The sequence below is a fragment of the Pongo abelii genome, chromosome 2 (genome assembly GCF_028885655.2).
Source record: "Pongo abelii isolate AG06213 chromosome 2, NHGRI_mPonAbe1-v2.0_pri, whole genome shotgun sequence".
Lineage (NCBI taxonomy): Eukaryota > Metazoa > Chordata > Mammalia > Primates > Hominidae > Pongo > Pongo abelii.
Window position 1 is genome coordinate 115166546 of NC_085928.1, and position 21111 is coordinate 115187656.

The window sequence follows — 21111 nt, forward strand, 5'->3', positions numbered from 1 at the left end:
TGTATGTAATAGAAACATGCTTATACTACACATGGGCATGGCAAACCTTCTTCTGGGCCTAGATATTTGCAGCATTTGCAGTAATAACATAACAACAGAACAATCAGTATTGACAGAATTATAACTAGGCTTATAAATTGTATTTACATTTACTTATCCAGAGATGGTCCTCTCAACTTTGGCTGTGCATAGACTAGTCAGCTTCTGGGATGTGACTAGAGCAGATCTTGCAGGATCCTCAAGCTTTAGCCATGTGTAGACTGACCAGCTTCCGGTGTGGTCAGAGCAGGGCAGTTGTCCTTCTTACCGGTGGTTGGGTTTTGCCATAGGACTATTCGGGTGGGGTGATCTGGGTCTTGTTGGTTAATCCACTGGTCATCATCATGAGTTACTGCTGCCGCTGGTTTCAGACGGCTATGGTGAATCCAAGGTGTGAGACCTGCAACTTTAACAGCAGTGGGAGTAGACATGATTACAATATGGGGCCTATCCTATATGGGTTCTAGAGTGGTTGGATTCCATTTTTTAACTTAAACAAAGTCCTTAGGTTTGAAAGGGTGTACTGGGTCTGTTAGACTTATAGGCATTCTTTTTCATACCCAGCCATGCATCTTTTACATGGCTGTACTTAAAGCCTGCATTTGCCTTTTTAAAGTTAGTTCTCTTAGTTTACAGAGATTACCTTTAATCTGACTTATGATGGGGGGTGGCAGGCTGAACAAAATGTCATAGGGCGAATACCCAGTTTGTTTGGTGGGGGTGCACCTGACTTGGATGAGGACCATGGGCAAGACCTGATCCTACTTTAGATGAGTTTCTTGACAAAATTTCTTCAGCAGCTGTTTGAGTGTTCATGCACTCCACTTTACCTGAGCTCTGCGGCCTGTAGGTTGTATGTAATTTCCATTTTATTTTTAATAGTCGAGTTAAGTCTTGAACTATTTCAGCCACAAATGTTGGTTCATTGTCTGATCTTAGAGTTAGAGGCAGTCCAAATCTGGGAATAATGTCTCTTAACACCTTGGTCACCTCTAGTGCCTTCTCTGTCCAGGTGGGGAAGGCCATGACCTACCCTGAAAAGGTGCAAATGAACACCAACATGTACTGTTAGCCTCCCTCTCAGGGCAATTCGGTGAAGTCCATAAGCAGTTTTTCACAGGGCATAGCTTTTGTTTTCTGATCTCCTGGGGGCCAAGTAGGCCTTTGTCGTGGATTGTTCTGAGTGCGAGTTAAACACTGTTTGTTTACAAATGGCTCGAGTTAATAGCAGTGAGCCATGGCATATAGAAATGATGCCTTAATAATGTCTTTAGTGCTGTTTTTCTCCACATGAGTTCCTTGGTGGAACTCTTTTACAAATCTGGGGGCCACCATTTCAGGTATGGCTAGCCTCCCATTGGAGAATTTTTACTATCCTTTTTCAATGTAGTTTTTATTTTTCTGGGCAAACTAAGCCCTTTCATTTGGAGTGTAGCTTGGGATCTCCAGGAGGGGAATCTCCGGGAGGAAAGGCATAGCTAAGGCTTTTTCTTTAGAAGGTGGAGTTGTCATTGCAGCCTGCTTTGCCTCTTTGTCTGCCTTTCTACTTTCTTTAGCCTTTAGTGTTCTTGCTTTTTGGTGCCCCTTGCAGTGCATCACTGCCACCTCTTTTGGGGCCCATACAGCATTTAAGAGCCATAGAATTTCTTCCTTGTACTTTATTTCTTCACTTTCAGCAGTTAAAAGTCTTTTCTCTTTGTAAATAGCCTCATGAACATGCAAAGTGGCAGAAACATATTTGGAATCTGTGTAAATATTTGTCTTTTGGTCTTTTGCTAGCCAGAGACGTCTTGTCAGAGCTATTAGCTCCGCTTTTTTTTTTTTTTTTTTTTTTTTTGAGATGGAGTCACGCTCTGTCACCCAGGCTAGAGTGCAGTGGTGCCATCTCGGCTCACTGCAAGCTCCACCTCCCGGGCTCACGCCATTCTCCTGCCTCAGCCTCCCGAGTAGCTGGGACTACAGGCGCCCACCACCATGCCTGGCTAATTTTTTGTATTTTTAGTAGAGATGGGGTTTCACCATGTTAACCAGGATGGTCTTCATCTTCTGACCTCATGATCCACCTGCCTTGGCCTCCCAAAGTGCTAGGATTACAGGCGTGAGCCACCATGCCCAGCTGCCTGTTTTTGTTTTTTTTTTAATCTGGTATATGATCATACCTTACTGTTTCTTTGTATACCTTGTTATTTTTTGTTGGAAATTTGACCTTTCAGATTATGTGTTATATCAATTCTGGGTACCAGTTTCTCCACCCCCAGAGCTTGCTGTTGCTATTTGTTTATTTATCAGTTTATTGGCTGGCTGGATTATTCTAGTAAAGTTTAAACACTCTCCCCCAACCCCCACAGTGCTAATGAAGCCTCTGACGTTGCTCCTCAGAAAGACAGTTTTGGGTATGCCTACAGTTATTCTGGGATGACAGTGATATTGGTAAAGACCACTTCTCTTTCTCTGACCACACCTAGATGTTAAATCTTCACTAATTGCCTGCTGATTGCTCCACTGTTTTTAACAGTGCCCTGGGGCATAAATAGCTTTATAATCTAAACCGATGAAATTGTATTTCCTTTGAAAGAATAGTTTCTGAAGTCAGTGTTTGATATTTATTCTGCTCCTGGACAAGCTCCTGTCAGCTGCCTTTTTCCCTGGCTCTTTCTGAAGCAGCGTCGTTGTCTGGGATAACACCCGAGGTTCTTTGTCTCATGGCCATGGAGATCAAGAACACGGACACACGCAGGGTGAGGTTAGAGCAGAAATTTAACAGATGAAAGGAAAAGAACAGCTCTCTGCTACAGAGAGGAGTCATATATGGGTTGCTATACTGCAGTAAAATGTAAGGTGTTTCATAAATGAGCTAGTGGGTAGGGGGTATCTTATCTACGTAGGGCACGAAAAACTGGTTGGGATCAGGTGTGCCATCTGCATAGAGCAGAATCTCTGGCAGCCGCCACCCCACTCTTTTATCATGCAGGTGGGTTCTTAGCTTGGGCTGCTCCTATGCTGCATATCTCCTTCCCACTCTGCGTGAGTTAAAAAGAGGAGGGGAATTTCTATGCCTGGTTCTAGGTACCTCTTTGCAGCTGCAGGCATCCCCCCACCCCCATGCAAGCTTCTAGCTTTCTTATCTTAGTTTGACCCCAAAAAAGGGAAAGGAAAGTGCTCATTAAGGCCCACTATTTTTACTGGGACTCATCAGATGTATGTGAAGTTTGGTGATTACCCAGAAAGCACTCCCTCTGTGCAGGAGTTGATTATCTAGGTTTTACAGCCTCATCTTCCAGACTCCAGTGGCATGACTCCTAAACCATAATTTCTAATCTTGTGGCTAATTTGTTAGTCCTACAAAGGCAGTCTAGTCCCCAGGCAAGGAGATTTGTTTTGGGAAAGGACTGTTATCATCTTTGTTTTAAACTATAAACTATAAACTAACTTCCTCCCAAAGTTAGTTCAGCCCATGTCCAGGAAGGAACAAGGACAGCTTAAACGTTAAAAGCAAGATGAAGTCAGTTAGGTTAGATCTCTTTCACTATCTCAGTCATAATTTTGCAAAGGCAGTTTCAGAAACTGTGGTGAGAAGGAGACCTGTGCTTTTTTAGCTGTAGCAGTCTGGAGTGGAGTCTCCACCATACTGAGCTGGGGTGGTGGGGTCTTAACTACCATAGACTTTTGCTTTCTTTTATCAAATTTTTACACGTTTTCTTGAATAGATGTTTCTTCATTTGTTCTTTGTTGTTGGAACCATTTCCAGAGACTTTAAATGACTACTTTTTTTTGGTCATTTTCACCAGTTTCATTGGGAAGCAGGTCAGCAAAGCTCCTTATGGTGTCATGAAAGAAGTCAACTCTTTCTTATAATGGTTTGCAAATTACACTTCTCTAGCCAAAGAAATCACTTCTTTATGCCATATCTAATGGCATCAAGTTCAAGAGTGAAACATCTAAAAACATGCTTGGGTATTAGTATTCATGGAATGACTTTAAGCCATTGACTCAGTAAGGATGCTGTTGAATGAAAATTACAAAATAACCTTCTTTTTTATGAGCTCTTCTTATAAGTGACTTAAACAATAGTTGTATAAAACTTTTAAAATTGTGAAATATGCACACATTCAGAAAAGCACACAAAATAATATTATATTGCTCAGTTAACACCTGTGTAACCACTACTCAGATCAATCAACAAAATATTGCCAGTATCCCAGAAGCTTCCAGTTCCCTGATTCAGCTGCTACCTCATTCTTTCCCTGCCCCCACCTACTCCCACCCAAATACCCAGTATCCTGACTTCTGCAGTGATCCTGTCCTTGCTTTTGTTTACAGTTCATCACCACCTAAGCATGCATTTTTAAACATTATAGTTTAGTTGCCCACCTTTTAAACTTCATATAAATGAAATCATATAATATGTTTCTTTTTGTGTCTGGCTTCTTATGGTAAACATCTTATTTGTCAGATGCATTCATGATTTTTTGTGTAGGTGCAATTTTTATTTTTTATTTTATTATTTATTTATTCATTCAGCTCACTGCAGCCTCCGCCTCCTAGGTTCAAGCAATCCTCCTACATCAGCCTCCTGAGTAGCTGGGATTGCAGGTGCATGCTCCACCATACCTGGCTAATTTTTGTATTTTTAGTAGAGACAGGGTTTTGCCATGTTGGCCAGGCTGGTCTCAAACTCCTGACCTCAAGTGATCTGACTGCCTTGGCCTCCCAAAGTGCTGGGATTACAGGTGTGAGCCACTGCAACCAGCCTATTTTTTATTTTCTAGAGACAGGGTGTCATTATATTGCCCAAGCTGGTCTCAAATTCCCGGCCTCAAGTTATCCTCCTGCTTTGGCCTCCCAAAGTGCTAGGATTATGGGCATAAGCCGTCATTCCCAGGTCATAACTGTGATTTTTAAATAGCTATTTCTATCTATTGTTATTTCAGAAATTGTTATTTCTGATTGAAGTTAGCCTTCTTACTATTGATGTGATATTGATAGATATTATTTCCAGTTTGGGGCTTATATTAGTTTTCTATGGATGCTGCAACAAAGTACCACATATCAGGTGACTTAGAACAATAGAAATGTATTGTTTCAAAGTTCTAGAGGCTAGAAGTCTGAAGTCAAGGTGTTAGCAGGACCACATTCTCTCTGAAGCCTGTAGGGGAATCTTTCTTTGACCTTCCTAGCTTCTGGTGGTTTGCTGGCAATGCTTGGTGTTCCTTGGCTGCCAGCTGCATAACTCAAATCTCTGCCATCCTTGTTACATGTATTCTGCCTGTGTGGCTTTACATCATCTTCCCTCTGTGTGTGCCTGTGTACGCATTTTCACTTTTTATAAGGACACTAGTCATATTGGACTGGGGTCTACCCTAATGGCCTCATCTTAACTTGGTTAGATTTGCAAACATCCCATTTCCAAATAAGATCACATTCTGAAATACCAGGGAATAAGATTTCATCATATTTTCTTTTTTGGGGGGGTGCAATTCAACCCATAAAAGAGCTGTTATGAATCATGTCCCTATAAACATTCTTGGTGCACACATGCATGCATTTTTATTGGATTTATACCTAAGATTGGAATTGGTAGGTCATAGGATATTTGTATCTTCAACTGTTGTAAATAATGCCAAACAGTTTTCTAAAGTGATTGGATCACTTAGTCTCACCAGCAGTGTATAAGTGTTCCCTTCTTCCATATCCTTTCCAACACTTAATATTGTTAGTCTTTTAAGTTTTAGCCATTCTGGTGGGTTTATAGTGATATTTTATCATGGCTTTAATGTGTATTTCCCTGGTTATTAGTGAAGTTGAGCATGTATTCATTCACTTTTTGACCATTTAGACTTCCTCTTTCAAAAGTTGTCTGCTGATATTCTCTGCCCGTCCTTCTACTGATTATCTTTTTCATATTGGTATGTAGAAGGTCTTTATTTAGTTTAGACATGTATACCTCCTGAGAATCAAGTCTCAATGAATCTCTAATGTTTCTACCCATCTTCTGAGTGAAGGCATTGACTGCTTTTGTTCTGGACTAACTTTTCTTGCCTTTTTGTATAGCAAAATATCTTGTAAGATACTGTCCCTTTTTGGAGTGAGGATAGATTTCTCTGCTGTCAGGAAAATAATGTCTCCCTCCAGGGCAGGTTTACTAGCAGTTCCTTTAAAAGATTGGGTTTCCAAAGCATGAGGTTCCTCTATTGTAATGCATGCCCACTGCATGCACAGCATCCACCCAGGCCACCCTGCATCACCACTTAAAGACATGGGGTCAAGGAGAACTATGTCTTAAAGCTCCTGCTTACTTCAGATCTAAACACCCTATATTTTACTTTTAATTTTTTGTTAGAATTTTATAACTTTCCTTACAAAAGTAATACATTTTTATTACTGACAATTCAGAAACTATGGATGAGCAAAAAGAATCTTCCTGTTTTATTCATTTTGAGACTACAGAATGGCATAGAGAAAAATGTATCAAAACCTGCTGATTCAAATAAATTATTTTCAGAATGAACACCCAGGGTTAGGACAGACTTAACAAACCTATAAATTTTAATACTATCTAGAGAAAATCAGTAACCCTGAGACACTGCCAGATAATGTTCTCAAATGCCTTTGGGATCATCACAGACAAGTTAAATAATGTGAGATATTGATCTGGATTTCAGAATATATAAAATCCATTGAAAAGTCAGAGGTTCTCTATTGTATATGGCTATGCAACTGAACTAAAGAAATCATTCTCCAGTTATTCTTGATAAGAAAGAGTTTACATATTACCATGGGAAAGGAAAGGGGCAATTGCTGGCAGATATATAGATAAGGATTACCCAGGAATAATTCCATCTGAGTGAAATGGGTCAGGGAAGAGGCAAGTTGCCCCTTTGTTACCAAGAGGTGAATGTAATTTGCAGGTTGAGTGCTACAATCAAGAACAAATGACTCAACTACGAATCAATCCCTCCTGTTTTTCTACACATACACACACACACACACACACACACACACACAGACACACACACTCTTCTCCCATTCCAAGGCCTGCTTATCTACTGTGACAGGTTGGATATCCGAAGAAGCAGATTCTGAGATGGAGACTAGTGTGCAGGAAGTTTTTTTGAAAGTACTTTTGCAATCAACACCTGGGAAAGGAAGGAAAGGGAAGAAAGCAGGGAGAGCTGCACTGTAGTCTCAATGGGAACTTCAGCTGACTCTATCCTTCAAAGCAATTCCAAGTTGCAATGAGGAGCTGGGACTTTATACCTTCATGTTTGTTGATCATGGGATGGAGGCCACCCTTTGAAGGAGGCAAGAGAGGCAGTCCCCAAAGGGACTGAGAGCTAAGCAATGCCTTCTGGTGGCTCTCCCAGAAGCTGGAATAATAAATTCTTTATTTCTGAACATCATAGCATCTACCACTCTGTCTTTTAGTTAATAGAAGTCATTAACTTATTGGGTTAACTTCTATTAATGAAAAGACAGAGTGCAGTCAAATTTCATGTACGATATGTGTTTTTGAATCTCATTTAAGGCATCTTATTTCCTTGTACTAAAGTCATGAAGATTTTCTTTTATATGATTGTTTGGAAGCTTTCTTTTCATTATTATGTCTTGTCTATATTTGATACTTCGCATTTAAAAAATAAATTATAAAATATTTTATGTCACCATTATTCCTTTTTTTTTTTCTGTTGAGATGGAGTCTCACTCTGTCACCCGGGCTGGAGTGCAGTGGGGTGATCTTAGCTCACTGCAACCTCTGCCTCCCAGGTTCAAGGAATTCTCCTGCCTCAGCCTCCTGAGTAGCTGGGATTACAGGGATGTGCCACCACGCCCAGCTAATTTTTGTATTTTTAGTAGAGACAGTGTTTCACCATGTTGGCCAGGCTGGTCTCGAACTCCTGATATCGTGATCTGCCCGCCTCAGCCTCCCAAAGTGCTGGGATTACAGGCATGAGCCACCGTGCCCAGCGTCACCATTATTCTTAAAGAATATCTTCACTGGATGTGAAATTCTACTTTGGCATTATTTTCTCTTAGTTCTTTAAAGCTATCATTCCTTTTTTACTGGCTTTTACTATTCCTATTGGGAAGTCTGATTTCACTTTAATTGCTGCTTGTTTGAAGATAATGTCTTTTCTAAAATCTGGCTTTAAAATTTCACTTTCTTAATCTGAAGAACATTTGGTTTCCACCAGTTTTTGGTATGCATAGGTGTCAGGCTTTTAAAATTCTACTTGGGATTGTAGGACTGCTTCAATTTGTCTTTTTATGTCTTTCCTCAGTGCAGGAACATTCTCAGTCATTATATTTCCTAATATTGATTCTGCCTCATTCTTTCTCTATTCTCCTTTTAAGGCTCATAAAAACATACTTTAGACTCTATCATCTTATGCTGTGTGACTCTTACTCTCTCTATTATATTTTTATTTTTCTTCTTTTTCCCTCCACGCTTTATTCATGATATTTTCTTCTTGCCTATCATCCAGTTCACTAATTCTTTAGCTTTGTCGACTTTATTGAAAATCTCATCCACAGAGTTGTTAATTTTAATTATTTTACTTTTTAGTTTCAAATTTTCTATTTAGTGTCTTTTAAATATGCTCTTTAAAAAAATCATGATTTCCAGTTCTCTGCCAAAATTATCAAGATCTTTCTTTCTTTCTTTCTCTCTCTCTCTCTTTCTTTCTTTCAGAGACGGAATCTTGCTCTATCGCCCAGGCTGGAGTGCAGTAGTACGATCTTGACTCACTGCAACCTCTGCCTCCTTGGTTCAAGTAATTCTCCTGTCTCAGCCTCCAGAGTAGCTGGGATTACAGGCGCATGCTACCACTCCTGGTTAATTTTTGTATTTTTAGTAGAGATGGGGTTTCACCATATTGGCCAAGCTGGTCTCGAACTCCTGACCTCAGGTGATCTACCCGCCTTGGCCTCCCAAAGTGCTGGGATTACAACTGTGAGCCACTGCGCCTGGCCAAGTTTTTTCTTTATCTAGGTGAACATATAAAGCATAATTATTTATTTTAATTTGTTTTTTAGGATTTTTGTTTGTTTCAGACAGAGTCTTGCTCTGACACCAGGCTGGAGTGAAGTGGCATGATCTCGGCTCACTGTAACCTCTGCCTCCCGGATTCAAGCGATTCCCCTGCCTCAGCCTCCTGAGTAGCTGGGACTACAGGTGCGTGCCACCACACCTGGCTAATTTTTTGTATTTTTAGTAAAGACGGGGTTTCACATGTTGGCCAGGATGGTCTCAATCTCCTGACCTTGTGATCCACCTGCCTCAGCCTCCCAAAGGTTTGTTTGTTTTGAGATAGGAGCTTGCTATGTTGCCTAGGCTAGAGTGTAATGAGTGGCTATTCACAGGTGTGATCCAACTACTGAGCATGAAAATTTTGACAGCCTTCATTTCCAACTTGGCCAGTTCATTTCTCCTTAGCATAGTTGTTTTTAAAGCCTAATCTGCCCCATCTGTATCTGTTGCTCCTGTAGTTCTGCCCCTTCTGTTTTTTGCCTCTGGTCTTTCTTGTGTATGGTGTCATGTCTCTTCATGTGCCTGGCTATTTTTATCGTGTGCCAAAAACACAATATAAGTTTTCAAAAATAATCAGAAAACTGTAGTAATGATTGACGAATAGAATGGTATTATCTTCCTCTAGAGAGGATTAATGTTTGATTCTATCTGGTTCCTGGGGGAATGATAGCAACCTGAGATTGCCTCAAACCAATTTCTAAGGATTGAGAAAACTGGAAGTTAGGTGCCAGTTCCCTCAAGGGCTGCCCTATGTCTGATTTACACTAAGGGACCCATCCTAAGACAGAAGAGATTTGCCAGCATCCATTTTTGGAAAGTACTGAGGTCCAATTTTAATCTCCTACCCCTGTGAGTCAGTCAAAAATGCTACTGAGATTCTCAGGCTTGCAGAAGCTTTGTCTGAAATTGGCAATATCTCCAGGGGAAAAACAGACCCAAATGCTGGATTTGTGTCTTTTCCAAGATTTTATAATTATCCATTAACTTTCAAGTAATTGGATACATATATATTTTTAATTTTTGTCCAGCTTTTTCTCTCTCCACAATAGAATGGTTAGTCCAACATACCTCATTTGGTACTACCAAAGTTAAAAGTCAGGGTTCATTTTGCTCACAAAAAAAGTGTCATTTGACTAAATAAAAAGAGCCAGACACTAGAGGTCCCATATTGTATGATTCCATTTATATGAAATATCCAGAATAGTCAAATCCATAGAGACAGAAAGCAGATTAGTGCTTGGAGTGGGATGGAGGGAGAAGGAATAGAGTGTGACCACTTAATGGATTTCCATTTGGGGTGATGAAAAAGTTCTGGAACTAGATAGTGGTGATATCTGCACAACATTGTGAATGTACTAAAAGCTCCTGAACTATACACTTTAAAATGATTAACTGGTAAGTTTTATGTAAGTTTTACCTTCATTTAAAACAAAGGATTCTAACAGTAGGAGGTTTCAGGATTGGCCTAGCAACTCAATGATATGAGAGCTTTGGGTTGATATCTGTTACTGATATGGTTGAGTTTAATTCTACCATCTTGCTATTTGTTTTCTATTTGCTATACCCATTTCCTGGTTTTTTGTTTTGTTTTGTTTTTTGTTTTTTGGCTTGTTTTTTGGCTTGTTTTGTATTAGTCAACTATCATTCTAATTTCTTTTTCTTCCATTAGTTTGTATTTATATGTACTTGTACTTTTTTTTACTGGTTATCCTAGAAATTTCAATACTCGTCTCTAACCTATTGTGATTAATCTTAAGTTAGGACTTAAATATTTGTCAAGTAATGTAAGAACCATAAAAATGTTTAACTCTGTTTACACCTCCATTTATCCCCTCTTGTCTTTGTGCTGTTGCTTTATATACTTTTATTAAATGTAAATGCACTAAACAGTACAATTAAGAGGCAAAGATTATTATACTGGATTTTAAAAATACAAGACACCTAGGCATGGTGGCTCACACCTGTAATCCCAGCACTTTGGGAGGCCAAGGTGTGCAGATCACTTGAGCCCAGGAGTTTGAGACCAGCCTGGGCAACATGAGGAGACTCCGTCTCTACAAAAATACAATAATTAGCTGGGTGTTGTGGAACTTGGCTGTAGTCCCAGCCACTCTGGAGGCTGAGATGGGAGGATCATTTGAGCCTAGGAGGTTGAGGCTGGGGTGAGCTGAGATGATGCCACTGCTCTCCAGGGTAGGTGACAGAATGAGACCCTGTCTCAAAAAAAATAAAATAAAATAAAACAATTAAAAATAAATAAATAAAAATACAAAAGGTGGTACTCTTTGGCTTCTGCTTAAAATGAACAAACTCTCTCCAAGTGTAGGCACTGCTTAGAGACAGTTATGGCAATGTGTGCAGGGACATAATACCCCTGGAATATTATGTTAATGTGAAATTCTATATGCTGGGTCATGGAGTCCCTTCTTGCTCTCCCACCTCCCCCACCAAGCTCAAGAGCTGGTTCGATAGGAGTGCACCCTGGCTCGATGTGCTTGGGAAGATGCCCATAGCAGAGCTACTTACACCCTGAGTAGAGACCTCCAGAGTCCAAAAATTTCAAGAAATATACCAATTTCTGAAGGATAGCAGCCTTCAAAAGATCTAAGAAGTAACCTTAGACATTTAGAATCACAACTTCCATTTCTAAGTATGGTTACTGACATCAGTGTAAGAAATTACAGTCTCCTTGGTATCCATGGGGAATTGGTTCTAGAACCCCTGGAAGTATAGGAGGATGCTCAAGTCTCTAATATAAAATGGCTTAGTATATTCACATACTCCTGTATACTTTAAATTATCTCTAGATTACCTACATTACCTAATACAAGGTATTTGCTATGTAAATAGTTATTATACTATATTTTTGACTTTGTATTTTTTAAAAAAATAAAAAATACAAAAAATATTTTCAGTGGTTGGTTGAATCCATGAATGTGGAATTGCTGATACAGACTGTATTCCAAGAAAACAGAGGCCTTAACCACTGAGATGACAGAAAAGAGTACAAAAGTTATACAAAAACACAGATTATCAGGAAATTGCCACGTGGTTAGATTTCAATTTGTATTTCAGATTCTGGAAATTAAGAATGAGGAATTTGTCTTTTGTTATTGCTGATCTCAACATAATAATGGAGCTCCCAGAATATTCAGAATTAAGTGAATTTATGTCTAGAGCAGAAGAAAAAAGAGACCTTTTTATGTTTTTCAGAAGCCTACACTTTTTTGAGGGATGGTATAAATATCATAAGCACATATTAAAACATTTTAAGAGAAAGCTATTTGGATGTTTTCTCAAGATGATTGGATTCAAGTCCATTAGCCTTGAAGAGTGTGTCCTCTGTAATTGAAGTTACATTGTTAAACCAGAAAATAAAAGATAAAAATTATTTTGAAATCTGAAATCAACCTTTTGCATGCTCTGTAATGGAATCCCACAGAATATTTTACCTAAATATGATTTTGTCTCTGTGGCAATAAAATCCTCTGTCTCTCTGTGAGAAAAGAAGAGCCCAAACTAAATAAATTCTGCTTACAAAAGAATATTTAAATAACATTAAAATATAATAATAATATAATATTAATATATAATATATTATAATATTTAAATATAGGAGAGTTGTTTGGTTTAAAGTGAAAGAACATGGAAATACACAACATATACACTAATCAAAAGAAAAACCAGTGTGGCTATATTAATGCTAAGCATAGTAGATACTAAGACAAGAAGTATTACTGGAGAGAAAGAGGCATTTTATAATGCTAAAGAGTCAATTCAATAAAAAGTCATAACAATACTATTTATGCATTCACCTAATAACATAGCTTCAAGATGTGTACTGCAAAAATTTACATAATTAAAATGAAAAATAGACAAACCTCCAATCATAGTTAAATATTTCAACGTACAGGTTGAATATCCCTTATCCTAAATGCTTGGGATCAGAAGTGTTTCAGATTTTGGTTTTTTGTTTTGTTTTGTTTTGTTTTTTAGATTTTGGAATATTTGTGTATACATAATGAGATATTTTGGGGATGGGACCCAGGTCTAAACACAGAATTCATTTATGTTTTATATATACCTTATACACATAGCCTGAAGGTAGTTGTATTAGTCAGGGTTTTCTAGAGGGACAGAACTAATGGTATATATATATATATATATATATATATATGAGTTTATTAAGTATTAACTCACATGATCCCAAGGTCCCACAGTAGGCCATCTGCAGGCTGAGGAGCAAGGAGAGCCAGTCTGAGTTCCAAAACTGAAGAACTTGAGTCTGATGTTCAAGGGCAGGAGGCATCCAGCACAGAAGAAAGATGTAGTTTGGGAGGCTAGGCCAGTCTCTCTTTTCACATTTTTCTGCCTGCTTATATTCTAGCCATGCTGGCAGCTGTTAGATGGTGCCCACCCAGGTTAAGGGTGGGTCTGCCTTTCCCAGCCCACTGACTCAAATATTAATATCTTTTGGCAACACCCTTACAGGCACACCCAGGATCAATACTTTGTATTCTTCAATTCAATCAAGTTGACACTCAGTATTAACCACCACAGTAGTTTTATAAATTTAATTTAACATATTTATTGAGACAAAGTCTCATTCTGTTGCCCAAGCTGAAGAGCAGGGGCGTGACCTCTGCTCACGGCAACCTCTGCCTCCCGGGTTCAAGTGATTCTCCTGCCTCAGCCTCCCAAGTAGCCAGGACTATAGGCACAAGCCACCACACCTGGCTAATTTTTGTATTTTTATTTTTTCAAGACCATTAAACCATTTATTAATTACACATGATAATGGATGATACACAAGCTTCATTCTCATCTATAATTTTACCTGGTACCATTATTCAATTTAGATATATTGCATAGGATGTGCCAACAATCATTTTTATAACCAATAATTACATGATTTTGCTTGGGTAATCTCTTTCAGTGGTGAACTTCAGGTCACAACAATAACTATCAGTTTAACTACACCAAGGTTTCTGAAGACAATGTCTTCTCCACCCAAGCAGGTTGTATATAAATTCCAAATAGAACCTTGCATCACCCTGCAAGAATTCTAACTTCACACTGCTGGGGGTAATTTACCAAGATGGCTTCAGAGTAGACTAACCTTACACAGCACATTAGAAAAAAAAAGACATTTATTCAGCATCATGATCAGACTATTACAGTTAGCAATCAAAAGCATGGGTGCAAAAAAAAAAATCTACATTAAGACCCTTTGTTGGAATGCTTTACACTTTCCACAGAACAGAAACTAAAATAACCATTATACAATTAGTCACAAATACAGTCCTCAAGATTTTTGCTCATACACATGAGTATTTGTCTAAAACATGTCTTCTTTGTAGCAGCTAAGCCCTGCCACCACTGTGCTTGGTTGAGTTCACAAATCTGTTGTAACCTATAGCTTCCCTGTCACTTCTCTGGCTCTCCTCTCCTGCTAAGCTTTGTTTCCTAATTAAAATCTTCTGCCACTGCCATAGCTACTGCTGCTACTGAAACTGCCATAGCCACCTTGGTTTCGTAGTTTGGTAAAGTATAGGCTTCCGCCACCATAGGGGCCAGAGCTTCTGCCTCCAAAGTTTCCTCCCTTCATGGGTCCAAAATGTGAAGACTGATTGTTGTAATTGACAAAATCACTGTAGCTTCCACCACCTCCAAAATTGCTTCCATCATTACCAAATCCATTATAGCCACCTCCCCTGCCACCATATCCACCACCACCATGGCTGCCACCAAATCCACCATGACCACTGAAGTTTCCTCCACGACCAAAGTTGTCATTCCCACTGAAACCACCTCCATGACCTCCACCAAAGTTTCCAGAACCACTTCGACCTCTTTGGCTGGATGAAGCACTAGCCATCTCTTGCTTTGACAGAGCTTTCCTAGCTTCACAGTTGTGGCCATTCACAGTACGGTATTTCTGAATGACAGTCTTATCCACGGAGTCACGGTTGTCAAAGGTTACAAAGGCAAAGCCCCTTTTTTTGCCACTGCCTCAGTCAGTCATGATTTCAGTCACTTCAATTATCCCATACTGTTCAAAATAATCTCTTAGGTGATGTTCTTCAGTGTCTTCTTTAAGGCCACCAACAAATATTTTTTTCACAGTTAAGTGGGCACCTGGTCTTTGAGAATCTTCTCTTGAGACGGCTCTCTTTGGTTCCACAGTTCTTCCATCCACCTTGCATGGCCTTGCATTCATGGCTGCATCCACCTGCTCCACAGTGGTGTATGTGACAAACCCAAAGCCCCTGGAGCGCTTGGTGTTTGGATCTCTCATTACCATGCAGTTCGTGAGCATTCCCCATTGCTCAAAATGGCTCCTCAGGCTCTCATCAGTTGTTTCAAAGCTCAACACTCCAATGAAGAGCTTCCTCAGCTGTTCTGGCTTTTTAGGAGACTCTGACTTAGACATGATGGCAGTGAGAAGAGAGACTCTAACGGTGCTTCTTTGGTGGAATTTACAAGCAGAAAGGCTAATTTTTGTATTTTTAGTAGAGATGGAATTTCACCATATTGGCCAGGCTGGTCTTGAACTCCTGACCTCAAGTGATCTGCCCACCTCAGTCTCCCAAAGTGCTGGATTACAGGGATGAGCTACCGTGCCCAGCCAAAATTTTTAATAATTTTGTGCATGCAACAAAGTTTGTGTATGTTGAATCATCAGAAAGCAAAGATGTCACTGTTTCAGCCACCTATGTAGAATATTTGTGGTTGTTTGGCACCATCATCTTTCCTGACTCTGAACTTATCTGAAGTGTGCCATATATGTTGTTGCCAACACTTGGAACGCAACGACTAAAGACATAGTAGTGCATGCCTGGCACAACCTCTGCCCTGTGATTTTGTCTACTGATGATGTTGAACTAGGGGTAACTTTGAAGGATTCTGTATGTCAAGTGAAAAAAAAAAAGTCTGACCTCCTTACATATGCAAAAAATATATTTCCAGAGTCTACAGGAGGCTAAAAGAAGTGGATATTGAAGTTTTTGACATCGATAATGAGGCTGTTATTCATTGACTGATGGTGAAACAGCTGAAATGGTTCTGAATCAAGGTGATTCAGATATTGAGTAAATCATTGATACTACTGATAAGCAATCATTTTCTTACACTTACTCACACGTAAGTACTTAAAAGTAAAAAATATGATGCACCATTAATAGTGAAAAAACAACATGTTCATGGTAACTAAGCAGCAGTAGCATCAGCAGAATACCTGTATCAGCTGTTAAACAATAACAACAACCAATAACGGTAAGCTTTCAGTCTCTACTTACGATATTGAGTTTTGATTGAAAGGTTACTGTCCACTATATATTTTTTATTTTTTTCCTGTAGTTACATACCAATATATTTTATTTTATTTTTATTTTTTACTTCTTACATGAGAAGAAACATCAGACACAGTTGAGGGATCAGGAAGTGGGTCCTCCAGGGAAGATGAGGCATTGTGTTTGATGGCTTTTAAACGTCTCTTCTAGAGGCATCTGCCTCATCAACAATGGTTTTTGTCTAGAAGTCTCTGTTTGATTTTATAAGCTGACATAATTTCTTGTTCTGTTATGAATGCATGCTGCTCTAGTCCTTCCATAAGCCTGTCAAATATTTTCACCATGTCATCTACAGGCACTTTTTATGCAGTATTAATAGCATCATCGTCATTGTCACTATAATCACAATCACCTTGATTCAGAATCACTCCAGCTATTTCATCATCAGTCAATGAATAGACAACTGGAGCCTCATCATTGATGTCAAAACTTCAATATCCATTTCTTCCAGCCTACTGACAGTCTCTGAAGGTACATTTTTGCATATGTAAGGAGGTCAGACATCTTTTTTTTCACTTGGCATACAGAATCCTTTAAAGTTACCACTTATTCAACATCATCAATAAACACAATCAGAGTCTCGATGTTGTGCCAGGCATGCACAACTATGTCTTTAGTCATTGTGTTCCAAGTGTTGGCAACAACATATATGGCATCCTTCATGCTGAACATTTTTGGAAACCTTTCACACCCACACCTTTGCTCACAGCTACTAGCATGCCATTCAAGAAAATGTTTTTATATTTAGTCTTCATTGATCCTCACAAAATGTAGTCTATGCTGGAGGAACGGGAGGAGTGCTGCTGGCAGGATGATGACTTTTCACAGCTCTCGCTAGGCATTTGTCTTCCTAGGTAGATGAAGATATGGCTGCAACTTTTCTGAAATATTTCTGAGAGGTGTTTCTTGAACTTCTCCCCAACAAAAGCATAGATAACAGGGTTCACCCAGCAGTGAGTAAAGGAAATGATTTCTGTGACATGGGTGGCATAAGCCAGCTGCTGGCTTATGCTACATCCATCCAAGATGTGCATACCGTGCAAGGAAGTGAGGAAAAGAACCACGTTGAATGGGACCCAGAAAAGTAAAGATGCAATGACCACAATGAGCACCAACCTGATGGCCTTGGTCTTGTTGTGGTTTTGACACCTCTTCAGCTGGTGCAGGATTTTGATGTAGCAGAACATAAAGATGGTGAATGGGATCAACAAGCCTAAAATGTTCATTTCGAAGTTGGTGAAGATCTTCCACTTCAAAGTCTGTTGATTGTAAAATGAATAACACTGTAGAACACCATCTTCCGAGGCCACTTGGTAAAACACTAGCAATGGGATGGTAGCCATAATGGCGGTTAGCCATACTGCCAGGCACAGCGTTGTGCCCATCCTGATCGTCCTCACCTTTAGGGCATACACAGCATGGACAACAGCCAGGTACCTGTCCACACTCATGAGGGTGATGAAAAACATGCTGCTGTAGAAGCCAATGTAATAAAAGCCAGACACCACTTTGCACATTACAGTCCCAAACACCCACTGATCCAGCAGATAGTAGGTCTGAAAGGGGAAGGAGAAGACAAAAAGCAGGTCAGACAGGGCCAGGTTCAAGAGGTATACATCTGTGATGCTCCTCAGCTTCTTGCAGACCACAAGGACCAGGATGACCAGGCTGTTTCCCAGAAGACTAAATACAAACAGGAGGCAATAAAAGACAGCAAGGAGCAACTTGCCATTTGTCTGAATAAGTTCCACATCACAGGGGCTTGAGAAGATATCAGGGTAGTAGTAGTCGGTCATTGTTGTCACACTGGGGTCAAGTGTATAATCCATCAAGGCAGCAGGACCTGGTCACAGAGACACATAAAAGACATTCACTCCTTAAAAACATTTTTATTTTTTAAAAATTAGGGGGATGTTATGGACTGAACTGTGTCCTCCCCAAATTCACATGTTGAAGTGCTCAACCTCTGGTGTGGGTGTGACTATTTGGAGTGGGTGAGACTATTTGGGCCTTTAAAGATGTAATTAAGGTTAAATGATAGGCCAGGAGCTGTGGCTCATGCCTGTAATCCAAGCACTTTGGGAGGCCAAGGTGGGCGGATCACTTGAGGTCAGGGGTTCAAGACCAGCCTTGCCAACATGGCGAAACCCCGTCTCTACTAAAAATACAAAAATTAGTCAGGCGTGGTGGGTGCATGCCTGTAATCCTAGCTACTCAGGAGGCTGAGGCAGGAGAATCACTTGAACCCAAGAGGTGGAGGTTGCTGTGAGCCGAGATCGCACCACTGCACTCCAGCCTGGGTGACAGAGTGAGACTCTGTCTCAAAAAAAAAAAAAAAAAAATTTAAATTTAAAAAAAAGGTTAAATGAGGTTATAAAGGCAGGGCCCTGGCTCTCACAGTGACTCACACCTGTAATCTGAGCACTTTGGGAGGCCAAGGTAGGCGGATCGCTTGAGGCCAGGAGTTCGAGACAAGCCTGGCCAACAGTGCAAAACCCAGTCTCTACTAAAATTACAAAAATTAGCCAGGCATGGTGCCACATGCCTGTAATCCAAGCTACCTCAGGAGGCTGAGGCACGACAATTGCTTGAACCCAGGAAGTGGGGATTGCAATGAGTCGAGATCACGCCACTGTACTCCAGCCTGGGTGACAGAGTGAGACTCTGTCTCAAAAAAAAGAAAACAGAAACAAAACCAAAAAAGGCAGGGCCCTAATCTGATAGAACTAGTGTCCTTAATAGAAGAGAAAGAGACACAAGAAATTTTGCTCCCCTTGTGCATGGAGTAAAGACCATGTGAGGACACAGCAAGAAGGCTGAAATCAGCAAGTCAGGTAGAGAAGCCTCACCAGAAATCAACCGCATTGGCAGCTTGGTCTTGGACTTCCAGCCTTTAAAAGTATGTTAAACAACATTTTCTGTTGTTTAAGCCACTCAGTCTATTGTATTTTGTTATGTAAACCCAAGGGAGTCAGCTGAGATGAGAAAAGCCAAAGCTTACAAAGAAAATGTAAATACCTATAGTTCCATGACCTAGAATTAGCAGCTGCTAACATATTCTCACAACGCTTTGGGTTATTTTTTTTTCCTTCCTTCCTTCTTTTTTTCTCCCTTCTTTTCTCCCTCCCTCATTCCCTCTCTTCCTTCCATCCCTCTTTCTTTTTTTATTTCTGATGCAATAGAGATGAAGCTAATGTTCCCTTTAACTACACAACTTATCCCCATAACAGAAACAACAACTAAAACCAATTTGGTATGTATCGTTCCAAACAATTTCCCCCGTACTTTTACATATTTATATATATCCATAAACAATATATATTTTTGTGTGTTTTAACTTACATAAATGATATATTGTTTTAACTTACATAAATGATATATTGTTTTTCCTTTTGTATTTTGCTTATTGTTTTAGAGATATATCTGCATGATATTCATCAGTTTATTCTTTTAATTGCTTTCCTAAGCACCAGAAAAAAAAACTTTATAAATGCAATAGAAAAATGATCCCAATTATACTAGCAATGAAAATTACTAGCATTACTAGGAATAAATCTAATAAAAATGCAATTCAGTTAGATAAAAATTATAAAACTTGACAATTCTTCTCAAATTGATATATACATTCAATGCAATTTCAATCCAGACATATTTTTCCAAGGTATTTGTTTGCTTTACATTCAGACATCCCTATCCACTCTGCTACTTTTCTATGATTTGAAAGCACAAGCAAGCAAGCAATTTATTAATTTATTTTTTTAGAGACAGGGTCTCACTATGTTGCCCAAGCTGGAGTGCAGTTGTTATACGCAGGTGTGATCTAAGACAAAGCCCTAACTCCTGGGCGCAAGCAATCCTTCTGCCCCAGGCTCTTGAGTAGCTGGGACTACAGGCACCCACCAGCAACTTCTTTAATCATATGAAAGTTTGCTTGCTGGCTTCTTTCCTTAAGAACAGTACCCAGGTGTCCTTCAGTTACCTGATAGAAGCCCTGTACCCAGCACAAGGACAGATCTTCCCAGATGCCTGGTATTATAAAGGATCTTTTCTTATCATCTACCTTCCTACTCTTGTAGGAGTTTTCACTCTCTCCTAAAGGCCTGCAGAGAAAATGGCATGGTTTGTTCCCCTCAGCCAGAGCATGGGCAGCCACTAAGACACATGCATGTTTGTGGGCTCTGAGGAAATGCAAAGATTTAAAAAAAAATTTTACCTCTTGTGCTAGACCTCTGAAATTTTGGTCTTCCCTTTGCCTATCCTCTAAAGATATAAAAATGCCCCTGCCTACTCATGCCCTTCTTCCCCAAGGATGCTTATAGCACATACCTTAGTGACAGCCTTTGTTCTGGAGGTTTCAGTGTTGCCAATTCCTTCTTCACAAAGTCTGTATCCTCATGTGTGAGTGCAGCTCAATGAGCAGCAGCCCCTCTGGAGGTGTCCTCCCACTACAAACAGCAGATGGAGAGAAGGCAGTCTCTTGAGGGCTCCACCCTCACACCTAGTCACCTTAAAGGCTTTAGGGAGGGTTAAATAAGATCATAAGGCTCAGGCCCTAATTCAATAGGACTGGTGTCTCCTAGGTAGAGGAATACACACCAGAGCTCACTCTCTTGCCTCCATGTGCTCAGAGGAAAGGCCATGCGAGGACACAGGGAGAAGGTGGCCATCTGCAAGTAAGGTAAATAGGCATCA

At 39.8% G+C, this 21111-nt stretch overlaps 1 protein-coding gene and 1 pseudogene across 1 annotated transcript; both read right to left on the reverse strand.

The window, feature by feature from the left end:
- Positions 1 to 14372: 14372 nt before the first annotated feature.
- Positions 14373 to 15500, reverse strand: LOC100452296 (heterogeneous nuclear ribonucleoprotein A1-like; annotated as a pseudogene).
- Positions 15501 to 16902: 1402 nt separating this feature from the next.
- CCR8 (C-C motif chemokine receptor 8) lies at positions 16903 to 20868 on the reverse strand. The gene is made up of 2 exons (XM_002813912.3): positions 20746 to 20868; positions 16903 to 18262 (listed from the first exon to the last, which is right to left on the reverse strand). Exon 2 carries the CDS (start codon positions 18246 to 18248, stop codon positions 17181 to 17183), a length of 1068 nt encoding a protein of 355 aa, XP_002813958.3. The 5' UTR covers positions 18249 to 18262; positions 20746 to 20868; the 3' UTR covers positions 16903 to 17180.
- Positions 20869 to 21111: the final 243 nt, after the last annotated feature.